Here is a 10,713-nt window from a genome sequence, read left to right as displayed (position 1 = left end):
CTTTATAAAGATGTTCGTGCTCACACTCCTGACGTCTACGAGTCTTCAGTTTGAATTATGGAACGTGATGCCCTACCAACGATCCCCGACTGTACTAACGAGCGCCGACGATCCTAAGCTTAGCATGACCTCGGACTACTTATACAACTCTAGAAATCATGAATTCCTGCATTTTGAACCAGTTCTCGCAATACAGAACCTCGCACGAGCCTGACAGTCTACTTTCCCGCAGGAACGACTATTCCCACCTGTGTGCATGCCCCAATGCGGATCTCGTACTTCGCACCGGACCACTCAATCACGCCAGAAAGTGTCCGTCGTTGGATGAGTAAGTTAAACCTTCAATTGCGCGAATTCACTTCCCTTGGATCATTCATTGATACGACCATCAGCTCAAGCACCTGCTCTCAAATGATACACTGCGCTGGAAGAATAAGTTACCATACTTCATTTCAGGAGGGTTATCCTCACTTTTGATTGCGTCGATCCGATTGGCGACTCCTGTCAGTGTAATGTCGCGCATCGAAGGACGTACTTACACAAATACATATCTTGCGAAACCAAGGTCGATCTCTGCATTTGCGCGCGCCTGGCTAAGGGCTCAGATATACTAAATGAATGATGTCAAGATATACTATGTATTTTGAACAGTTGCTTTCAAAATGACAGTATCCTAGGTCAAACCATGATTCGTGGACCGCCACCTTGTCCCGCTGATGATCATCGAGTCATAATTCACTGTGAATTTCTCCTACTGCTAGTACTAATACACTTCTCCTTTTCGAACAGTCCTGATTTGAACGCGGATTTCTCTTTATACCGAAACTGGAGCTCCTGAACACCATTACTCTTCGCTCTTTGGTTCCACAAACATGCCAGCGCCGTAATACCTTGCCTCGCCACCGATCTCTGCCTCATTACCAAGGTGCGCCCCGTTTGGCAACGAAAGCTGCAGAATTGCAGAGACCCGTGGAAGATAAAACGAAGCGTTCTCAAACACTCTGCCCCACTGCCTCTTAGCACGAGAAGGCTCTTCATTCTCCTCAGACGATTGATACTTGTGTGCAAAGAACTCCTCTAGACAGTCGTCATCATTACCATCTTCGATAGCGCGGATAAGAACAGGATGGAGGACGACGTTGAAATGATTCTCGAGAGCATTGAAAAGTGCTGAGTCGGTTCCCTTGAGGTATTTCTTCTTCACGCTTGCCTTGCGGTAGAGATGAGTGAGCGGGAAAGCGACGACAGTAGTGCCTCCGTTGTGCAATTCTCTGATTTCATCAACGACAGCCTGCACCAACTTCTGGTCCAAGTTGGGATAAGTGTTGATGTGGGATTCAATGTGCTGGTGACGAAGAAAGGCCTGTTCCATGGGAGTATAACTAGGTGGTGTAGCCCCATATTCAGACGGTTGCTCGACGACTTCGACGTCATACTGGAGCACCAGACGTGTGCCCTTGGTCACGGGCATGACTTTGTGCTCTGTGTCTGTATAAAATGCGACCACAACTGGCTGGAGCTCTTCGCCGGACTTTCTCAGATGCTTTGTTGGATGCATGTTGACAATTGTCTCGACGCCTTGATGCCTCAACATAAGCTCTCCTCCCTCCCATTCCGTGTTAAGTGCGACGAGCACCGTTCCATGGTGAGCATCGCTATGCGTCGAGTCACGATGCCAGTCGAAATGACCTCCTTCGCCGTATATGGCGAGCTTGTATAACTTGAGAGAAACGTTTTTCCCGACGAACATGCTGGTCTGGAGTTCAGCCTCGACTCTGTTCACAAACTGTTCATATTGTGATTCCTTCCCCCGAAAACTGAAAGCGAGCTCGTCCGCTTTGAGCTCTGTTCCGTTCCTGTAAGTTGGGTCCAAGACAGTCTCTGCTCCCCTGCCGAACGGCGAAGGGGTGGCGTGCTTTTGTAATACGCCGACGTCAGGGTTCATCCACGTCCCCGCGTCTTCTCCCTTGACGAGCAGCTTAAATGTGGCTGTCCCTACCGGGCTTTGGAAGGACACGAACGGACTGCAGGCAAGATCGTCGAGTGCACGTGTGAGCTTGGTGTCTCTTTGCACTTTGTATGCTACATCAGAGTTGGAAAAAGAGTCGATGTGTTCCCCGATGCGCTCGAAGACGGAGAGCTCATGCTCTGGCTCTGAGTTTGAGGAAACTGATGAGGCGTCTGAGTCCATTTTCGCTGATGTGGTTATCGATGGAAGAAATGGTTTAAATCGCGAGCTCCTATGCCTGATTATTACATAAAATGATCGAAACACTTGTCCAGGGACTGGACCGGTGGCCGTCGTCTAGACGTTAGCTAGGCATGATGGTACATCTGTAAATGCTTCTTTTATCGTGGCCAGCATGGATTGAACAGGCAGGCCTGGCCCCGATTAACAGCTGCTTGTGAGCAAATACTAGAACTGAATCCACTATCGAGTCCACTTAGAGCCAGCTAGCCAAGCGCCTATAACGTTTAGGGGTATACGAACCGTATCACCTTCAAGTTGCTTGCGGGACTAACTGCCAATAATAAACAATCATAAATATCAATAAACGTTCAATGTGGCGGTGTGTGACATTACCGATCCAGTTTACAATTTTTGAACCAAGTCGCAACAGCTCGATTCTACCCTGGATAAATTAACAATATTGAAAGAGATCATAGCTGCAGTAGGTGACGACAACTTGAATAGAGCTGAAAAACGCAAGCGCAGTGACTTAGTGGCTACCGTGCAAGATTCGACGGACACCCATTTGCCAATCCGAACAACAAGGCAGCGCAATCTCACGATGCGGCGCATTTATCGTTGTGTTCGCAAATTCGAAAACGCGCTAAATCAGCTCACTGTCGATGAAATCGTCTCCTCAGAATTTGTGTTGCCAACTTGCTAGTTGAGTGTTAGAATGTCTTTGTAATATGCCTGGGTTCAGCCGTTGCATAGATGGATGGCTACTGGTGTGTCCGCTCGCTATTACATTTGTTTTATCATCAATGAACTCTTGTCCAAGTCTGTCATATATAAGACGATGCCTTCGGGTTGCGCGACACCCTGCTCAATGTATCATGTATGCAAAAGTACTTGCAGTCAGTCTTTCTCGACAGTGCCAGGTGTTTGTAATCTGAAGCTGGGATGTTTGAGTAGACCGTCATGTCTGATAACTGGTCTGGTTGGTTTCTCTTTGTCACAGCGGCTTTCATCAACTAAAATGCAGCACACGCTCATTTGCTATATACAGAGATGTAACTGGAGTTCAACGGAGCAGAGTGATACGATCCTGCAGTATGCAGCTGCCACAGGTATGGCGTGCCATCATATTGATCAAGGTGTCTCCCGCTTACCATATTGCAACTCTACACTATCAGGGATAACATTCAAGTTTGTGTCCTGTTGTATTCGGGGCATAGAGCCCAGGTGCACTCAAAAATGGTTGTTGCCAGTGTGCATTAGCGTTTTATTCGATGATATCGGTACAACGTCACAAGGCCCGGGGAAACCAACAAACGTCTTTATTTCACATGTATGAGGGATTTATAGCAATTCGGTACTGATTGATCTATACTAATACAAGTCTACAAGGTCACCGAGACAATGTTTGCCTCACCGCTAACGTTATTTGTGAACGAAGCTACTAATAAGTGCCGCTCACCTTCCAGTTCGAACATTACGAGAGCGTATGACAGATTCTGATATTGGGCCTTTTCATCGAGTACCATCTTCAACAAGAGCATCTGGAAGTTCCAGAACTTGACTCAGTTCGTACCACGCCTATCTGTGACCTCACCTAACTTTATAACACAGTACTAGAGACGCCTCATGAACTCATGATGAGGCATGACAAGCCTTCATGCCGCTGCAGTCTACTGGTTCGCCGTCATGATATCCGATTAGGCTGTTGTATCGTCCCGTTAGGACCTAGTCGAAGTAACTGTTACAGCAAGAGAAGGAACTTGAAGTTCATACCAGCCGCTGGAGACCGAACCGAAATGATAGCATAGAAGAACTTCTGACTATTCGGAACCACGTTATCGTCCTAATACTTGACTTGGGCCCTTACGATACGTCCGTATGTGGTCAAAGGTATAAGAACTTCGCGACTTTCTGACATCTGATGACTATTCCTCTCGATTACAGTCATGCAGCCCTCACTTGTCTTGAAAACACTCCTTTCCTTTATCGCTATTGCGGCAGCATATCCCACACCATCGGGGATGAAACTTTCTTGTGAGGACTTATGCATCACTCTTGTTGATGGGTGTGGAACTGATATGCAAAACAGCTTTGGCTAAGCGTGAGGGGCTTGGCTCTAACCTTGTTGGTTATTTGGACACTAGGACCTCTAACGATGTTAGTCGACCGAGCGTGCCTAGCGGCCCTCCAAACAGCAACATTGACTACTTGGACACTCGGGCCTCCAACGATATCAGCATGCCCAGCATGCCCAGCGGCCCTCCCAATAGCGACGTTGACTACTTGAACACTCGGGCCCCCGACAAGAGTCACACCAGCAATCCTTCCAACACTTCCAACACTCCTTCTAGCACTTCTAGTAATCCTAACGACACTAGTCACTCCAGTCACTCCAGCAACTCTGCCAGTAGCGACGCTGAGTACTTGAGCGTCCGAGTCCCTGGCGATGACACTAGTCACCCTAGCGATACTTCTAACACTTCTAACCCTGCTAACACTGCCAATGGCAATGGCGATGAGAGCGATGGCGACGAGGATGTTAAAATGTGAATTGTGGGGAGTAACCGGACGAAGAGGGTTCGCGACTCTTGAGGGCTGAAAGATGATACAACGGGTCAGCATCACGATCCATCCTATATATCTATTTTATATCCCCAATCATTCTTGATACCTCCGCCCACGTCATTCTACCTCTCAACCTGTTCTAGTAAACTTCCAAGTACGATATTGTTTCCCCTCAGTCTTGTGAACCAAGACTGAGGTCAGCAATACCAAGTACTTACTTACTGCCGCATCTGGTGCATATATTTACCTGACAATACAAGGTCCCCTCTTTTTATGCTTATCATGTGGTTGTAGTAGTTTAGAGACGATGTACATTTCTCTATGCATTAGTTGCATGCCTCTGTTTCTATGATGCCGATATGATGAACGTCATGAACGTATATATATGGTGGTTGAGCGCTAGCCTTTGTATAGCGTCTGTCTTGCTTTTTGTAAAAGCAAATGAACATCTATTCTTTTATTTTCGTGTAAAAAGGACAGACGTTAAATGGCACCGCTGCGTGAATCACCTACACAAGAACACCTAGACGACGTCACTTTCCCAGTTTCATACTCTTCCGCACAATGAAGGCCAACAAACATGTTTATTGCACATGTACGAATGGTGTATATATAATACTTTGATACTGACTGATCTATACTAGTACAAGGTCGCCGAGGCAGCAAGAATCAAATACAACAACAGTCTGCCAATTTATGAGCCAATCAATCAGTGACGGATTCAGAGGGAAGCTCTGCTTTTCCCGTCAATGTAGCCATACCATGCACAAGGTATTCAACCTGCGTGACAAGTGTACTAAGCCGGAGATCCTGTTCTACGAAGCGAGATTCCACCATTGCAGCCAGCTTATCGACTCGTAAGGAAAGCGAAGTAATCTTGTCCACATTATCCAGAGGTTCGTCTGATGTTCCGATTCCTATATCTTGAACCCGATCTTTAATCTTGATCAGCCAGTGTTTGTAAGGGTGGTGCTCTGTGACTACGTTAAACACATCGTGAAATGCACAATCACTGCATAGGGCAATGGGGGAATTGTGTTCTGTGATAATTGTTAAGCTTTGTGCCCCGTCAGACGTATGGAAATCTGACCTCCGCAGGTAAGGCATACATAAAATATGCCCTTCATTTTAACGCCACACTCAGCACAAGCATAGGCATCCCCATTCGCGACTGCAGTTACAGGTACCCTCCCGGATGCTACTCCCATGTTCCCATTTAGCTTCTCATCACCGTCGCGCAAATCGACAGAGGCAGAAGAATCATCTACTCGAGTGGCTTCTGTCGGATGTGGAAGTTCAGGACCACCTAATTGCGTTTGGGTTTCGTCTTTTCGTGCAGTCAATGGTGCTTCTAGTGGTACTGCAGCGGGCACGCAAGTGGATAAGAAATTCCTGGCATACCATCGGACTCTGCTGTAGCGACCATAAGGTATCGACATGCGGAAAACAAGCATGTTGTGCGTTGACGTGTGGTCAGATGGATATTTATGATCTGAGACCGGCTGAGATTCGCAATCTGGACACACATCATAGTCATCTATGTAAGAACATTAGCCGTCTTGCACGAATGAAATGTCTCTGTGACCCTCACGGCGCTCGCAGTCTATACAACGGTGAAGGACATCGCCGATAAGGTAATGGCATGCATCGCACTGAGGCTGAAAATCGGAAAGGCAGATATTTAGAGAATGATAAATAGACAGAAGATGGACTCACTCGAATATTCGTCTGCGTATCTGAAGCTCAGCAAATGAATCCCAGCGCTCGACGTCTGTGGATGGTAGCTCCTGGGACAAGATATCGAACCTCTCTTTGTCTGTCAACGATAGGTAAGGCGGGACATCGTAAGGGTAGCTCCACATATTGGCCAAGTTAGACAGGTCATTCATGCACCGCAAACGGATGTATTCATCCATGGTGCCTTCAGGCTGCTGAACAGGACTAGATGCGACGAGCTTGACAGGTCTTCCTATCCCTTCACTGTCCTCTGCCAGACTGAAAGGGCCGAGCTTCAATGCTGTTGAATCGATCTCGATCTCCAGCTTGTTGTCATCAAGCCCAAAGTAATGATTTTCCCAGTATTCAGTGTCATCTGTGGCCAATTCTGGACTGTACCAAAAGTTGTACTATTACGAGGTATTAGACCGAATTGATACAAAGTTGCTGTCTCCACATACCAAGCCATGCGCATACCATGTGAATCTTGCTTTTGGATCATTACCCTGCTGACGAAACGATTCTGTGATGGTGGAAGGAGATAGCTCATCATGACATAGCTTAGAAACGCACCTGCCAGTTCGTCCACGCGCAGAGACACCCCTTCCAAGATATTTCGTATCGTTTGAGTTGCAGTTTCAAACTCTCTCTCGACCAGAATCACTGTACTGGCAAGTTTCATGATCTGTAAATGCCTCCTAATTACGAGGTAAAGTAAAGGCAGCAAGAACTGAACAAGCACAGTGACGCGTGTGAGCATTCAGCGCAATCACTGAGTCAATAACCCACATTTTCGATGCGACCAGATCCAAAAAGTTTGATGGAATCTTTGGAGTCGATTTCATACTTGACGATATTGAGCTTGTCCGCCAATGTCGCCTCTTGAGCCTCGCGACGCCGAGCAGTCAATTGCGCGAGATCCAAGTCCGAATCCTCCAAACCAAGCTCTGCAAGAGAACGGACGAGCCTTTTGACATCTGTCTGCTGTGTAAATGTCCTCGTCAAAAGATGGGCAGAGCGACGCACCATCGATGTCACGTGAGTTCAAGTATCTGGCGATACACCTCCTGTTTTCTGGAAGTACATCTGCTTGTGCATAAATCATGCTGTTCAAGACCTGTTCAATTCGTACATGATAGCATTGGCTATCCACCCTCCAGCCTTCACTGACGTAAGCACTGGCTCAACCTGACGATAAAACTTCTTACCTGCAGCCCAGTATGCAAGTGCTTGCGGCAGAGTCCAGCCCAAAGGCATTGCGGATGTAAAAGCATTCACCTCCCTTATACTGACCAAGCCATTCGCATCGCCGTCGAAGCCTTCGGATAAATTTGGAACGTAGAAGACAGACAGATATTTTAAGCACCATTTGTCTGCAGGGTCGACATTAGGGAGTTTTTGGTACGAAGGATCGGCTACTGGAAGCTCGCGGTCTTCTCCTTCTGAATCGGACATGACGGAGACGGTGGGAGTTGGAGACGGGACTCGCAGTACCAATGGCGAAACATCCGATGGTGCTTCTGGGAGTGGAGCATCGTGACGGAGGCGGGAGAAACGGTTCACGTAATAATCATGGAGTTCCGCAATGAAGTACAATGTCTTGACGCTTGTTATCCATTTCTTGGTGATGATAAGTATTCGCTTCGATGATGCCTGCACAAAGACATACCATCTCTTTCCAGATATATCGGAGGTGCTGATGAAATTGAACGAGTTAATGATGCATAAGGTTGAGTTTTTCAATCCTTACTGGATCCTTGACCCGTCGAAATCTGCTGTTGAAGGCCCACATAATGCGCGTTTCGGAATCCTTGATGGCATCTTTGATGTCGGATGTCTGTGCATCAAGCTTGAACATGAAGAGCGCGCGATTCTCGTCGAGTAAGTTGTGTAACGGAGTATGCAGTTCGTGAAGCAGCGATGCATCAAGATGGGACTGCTTGCCGACCGATCCATTCGCAGAAGCGGTCTTTGAAGTAGGCTTGTTGACATCTTTGGTAGGAACATCGGCACGTGCTTTATTCTGCGGACGCTCTTCCTGTTTCTCGGCGATTTTCAGTAGCTCGCCCAGTTTGTCTTCGCTTTCTAAACATTTCTCTCTTCCACCACGCGCTTGCACTTCTTTCTCGAATCTTGCTTCGCGATCGGTTTGCATCGCGATCAGCTGGTCTAGCTTATCAATGGCAATATCGACTCTCAATGTCGTCCTGATATTTAAGGCGAGCTGAAGGTCCTGCATGCGCTGGAAAAAGCTGTTGCAAACTCTCAGGAACTCGCTCGCCCAATGGGAGGATCTGAAGAATTTCACTGGGAATGTTGTTCTCTATATGAAACGACCAAGAATATGAGGAAAACTAACCCATGAACTTTGACTTGTAGTATTTGTCAATGGCATTTCCGCAATCTTGGATATCTTGCTTGATGCCATCCAGGATACGATCCAATCGCCCCCGAATGTTGCCATGAGGCCCCACTATGGCAGTATCTCTGGTGTCCTTAAGTCTATCATAGAATCGAGTCAGTAAAAATCGTTCAAAGCTAGTGTCGGATCACGAACTGGAGGAGCATGGTCATCATGTCAGATGCTTGAGCTAACATCAGTCCAACTCTACGATCGTTTTCCCTTCTTGTTAGTTCAAGATTCACGACAGCCTTGAAAGCGAGTATAGCCACTGGAATTTATCCAAATATTAGCTGAGGTAGAAACATCGACAAGTGATAACACACCACCGACAAACGGGTGAACCTGTTGCAGGACATCCAAGGCCTCCATCACCTTCTTTGCCTCTCCCAAAAAATCACCCATATTCTTCTTTGATAGGTCCGCGACCATCGCATCAGATGCAGAGTTGATAGTTGCATTCTGATTATAGAAATTGTACACCGATCCAACTTCTTGAGCGGTCTGGACGACGCAGTCCTCTGGAGAATATCATAGTAATCTGAATAACACCCTCACTTACCCGGATGAATTGTGAATGACGAACCTGCCTGATCCCACTTGTCGAGCTTTCTAGCGAAGGTCGAGTTTAAACTCGAGGTGGCATCATCCAATGCCTTCTGCGTTCGTTCAATTGTAATGTCAGATATGACTTTTTCTGTGTGAGTCATGGAGACTGCGCAGCAGGGAAAGCGCTCGTGAAGAACTTAAGGGAAGAGACCAAGGTGATAATTACTATGTCAGGATGAGCTGAGCTGGCTTACCAGTCGATTTATCCCCATAGGGCTTGCGACTTGTCAGTAGCAAGTGACCGTGTTGCCGGGGTGCGGTGCTGAACTGCCCGAACCGGTTTGAGATAGGTTCGGGTGCAGGTTCGGGTAGTCAAACGAGTTGGAATCCCTGCTGAATCACTGACGTCTAAGGCGGTTATAAGTCATAGTATCACTGAAAAGAGAATTGAGCTCCGCTCATTTCATGGACGCGACATAGTCATGGTAGACTACGAGATCGATCAAACTCACCTGCCGCTGTATGACCTGGTATGACTTCAATATCAAACATTGATTGCAGATATCAAAATAAAACAGAATCCATCCGAAACCTCATATGACTCGATATGTCCAAAGTCACTCGCCAAATGATCATGATGAGAACGAGGGTAAGATACAACGCAAACGAGAGAGATCGAACAAGACTGTGACAAGCACACGACAAGAGTGAAATCGAGAACCAATTGGAGAGAGAAGAGAGTCTATATTTATATACTGCAATAAACAGCGGAAAATGTTAACGTGTTAACGTTGAGACGCGGTGCTCTACAAGCTGTCCTAGGTAATAGTGTACGGGATAAAGGTATGCCAATAAAGTCTGTTTTGAAGTGTTGATGTTTCGATGTTGTACTCCCTCCGTCATCGATCATCCCTCCTCCGACAAGTACTCGTCATTCAACCTGCCCCCTACCCTTTGCCGTCTTCTTCCTTTTCCCACTCACGGGCCCTCCTCTTCTCCCTATCCTCTACTTCCTCTATTCACCTTTCAATGATGTCTTGAATCTTCCCCATTATTTCTCCGAGTCTGTCTTCCCTTGAACGCATCGCACTATCCCAAAAATCTAACCATTGCCATCCGATGATCTCTTTCTCCATACCTGCGATTTCGCTGGGTTCGAGGCGGCGAGATACTTCGCACAAGTGAATACGTTGACGGGTGAATAGAGGAATCGATTGGAGAGGAAGACAACAAAGGCAAGTACTCGAGTGCGTGATCAACTCGCTGCCCCCAACGGCTCTCGCAATAACCC

The 10,713-nt window shown here is 47.0% G+C and overlaps 4 protein-coding genes across 4 annotated transcripts; all 4 read right to left on the bottom strand.

Annotated features, from left to right (window-relative positions):
- Positions 1-753: 753 nt before the first annotated feature.
- F5147DRAFT_722765 (uncharacterized protein) lies at positions 754-2,480 on the bottom strand. The gene has a single exon (XM_041438937.1). It carries the CDS (start codon positions 2,189-2,191, stop codon positions 845-847), a length of 1,347 nt encoding a protein of 448 aa, XP_041286726.1. The 5' UTR covers positions 2,192-2,480; the 3' UTR covers positions 754-844.
- A 1,142-nt stretch (positions 2,481-3,622) lies between these two features.
- F5147DRAFT_722757 (uncharacterized protein) lies at positions 3,623-5,138 on the bottom strand. Its single transcript, XM_041438936.1, is given in 7 exon segments — positions 3,623-3,792; positions 3,804-3,833; positions 3,881-3,883; positions 3,915-4,007; positions 4,042-4,090; positions 4,151-4,232; positions 4,279-5,138. The coding sequence occupies 4 exon segments, from the start codon at positions 4,811-4,813 to the stop codon at positions 3,933-3,935; spliced, it is 741 nt and encodes a 246-aa protein (XP_041286725.1). The 5' UTR covers positions 4,814-5,138; the 3' UTR covers positions 3,623-3,792; positions 3,804-3,833; positions 3,881-3,883; positions 3,915-3,932.
- A 183-nt stretch (positions 5,139-5,321) lies between these two features.
- On the bottom strand, positions 5,322-6,210 carry F5147DRAFT_840698 (uncharacterized protein; the record flags this gene model as incomplete). Its single annotated transcript, XM_041444318.1, has 2 exons — positions 5,322-5,796; positions 5,847-6,210. 2 exons carry the CDS (start codon positions 6,208-6,210, stop codon positions 5,462-5,464), a joined length of 699 nt encoding a protein of 232 aa, XP_041286724.1. The 3' UTR covers positions 5,322-5,461.
- A 517-nt stretch (positions 6,211-6,727) lies between these two features.
- Positions 6,728-9,664, bottom strand: F5147DRAFT_722750 (uncharacterized protein). The gene is made up of 11 exons (XM_041438935.1): positions 9,460-9,664; positions 9,200-9,394; positions 9,030-9,144; positions 8,832-8,974; positions 8,223-8,779; positions 8,142-8,168; positions 7,681-8,092; positions 7,499-7,633; positions 7,262-7,449; positions 6,934-7,202; positions 6,728-6,882 (listed from the first exon to the last, which is right to left on the bottom strand). Exons 1-11 carry the CDS (start codon positions 9,581-9,583, stop codon positions 6,768-6,770), a joined length of 2,280 nt encoding a protein of 759 aa, XP_041286723.1. The 5' UTR covers positions 9,584-9,664; the 3' UTR covers positions 6,728-6,767.
- Between the last annotated feature and the right edge of the window lie 1,049 nt (positions 9,665-10,713).

This window comes from Suillus discolor (genome assembly GCF_016758755.1).
Source record: "Suillus discolor strain FC423 chromosome Unknown F5147scaffold_93, whole genome shotgun sequence".
NCBI classification, from domain to species: Eukaryota; Fungi; Basidiomycota; class Agaricomycetes; order Boletales; family Suillaceae; genus Suillus; species Suillus discolor.
The sequence above is the reverse complement of the archived record's forward strand: the minus strand, read 5'-3'. Positions and strand labels throughout refer to the sequence as shown.

What these genes read in the sequence shown, in the direction of transcription:
- F5147DRAFT_722750 (XM_041438935.1), bottom strand. Translation starts at nt 9,583, where the DNA reads ATGACTCACACAGAAAAAGTCATATCTGACATTACAATTGAACGAACG. An exon ending in GATATATCTGGAAAGAGATG is followed by an intron (nt 8,093 to 8,141) that starts GTATGTCTTTGT and finishes ATCATCACCAAG; the next exon opens with AAATGGATAACAAGCGTCAA. An exon ending in GATCTGGTCGCATCGAAAAT is followed by an intron (nt 7,203 to 7,261) that starts GTGGGTTATTGA and finishes GTGCTTGTTCAG; the next exon opens with TTCTTGCTGCCTTTACTTTA.
- F5147DRAFT_722765 (XM_041438937.1), bottom strand. Translation starts at nt 2,191, where the DNA reads ATGGACTCAGACGCCTCATCAGTTTCCTCAAACTCAGAGCCAGAGCAT.
- F5147DRAFT_722757 (XM_041438936.1), bottom strand. Translation starts at nt 4,813, where the DNA reads ATGCTGACCCGTTGTATCATCTTTCAGCCCTCAAGAGTCGCGAACCCT. An exon ending in AAGGAGTGTTTTCAAGACAA is followed by an intron (nt 4,091 to 4,150) that starts GTGAGGGCTGCA and finishes AAAGTCGCGAAG; the next exon opens with TTCTTATACCTTTGACCACA. An exon ending in ATCGTAAGGGCCCAAGTCAA is followed by an intron (nt 4,008 to 4,041) that starts GTATTAGGACGA and finishes CCGAATAGTCAG; the next exon opens with AAGTTCTTCTATGCTATCAT.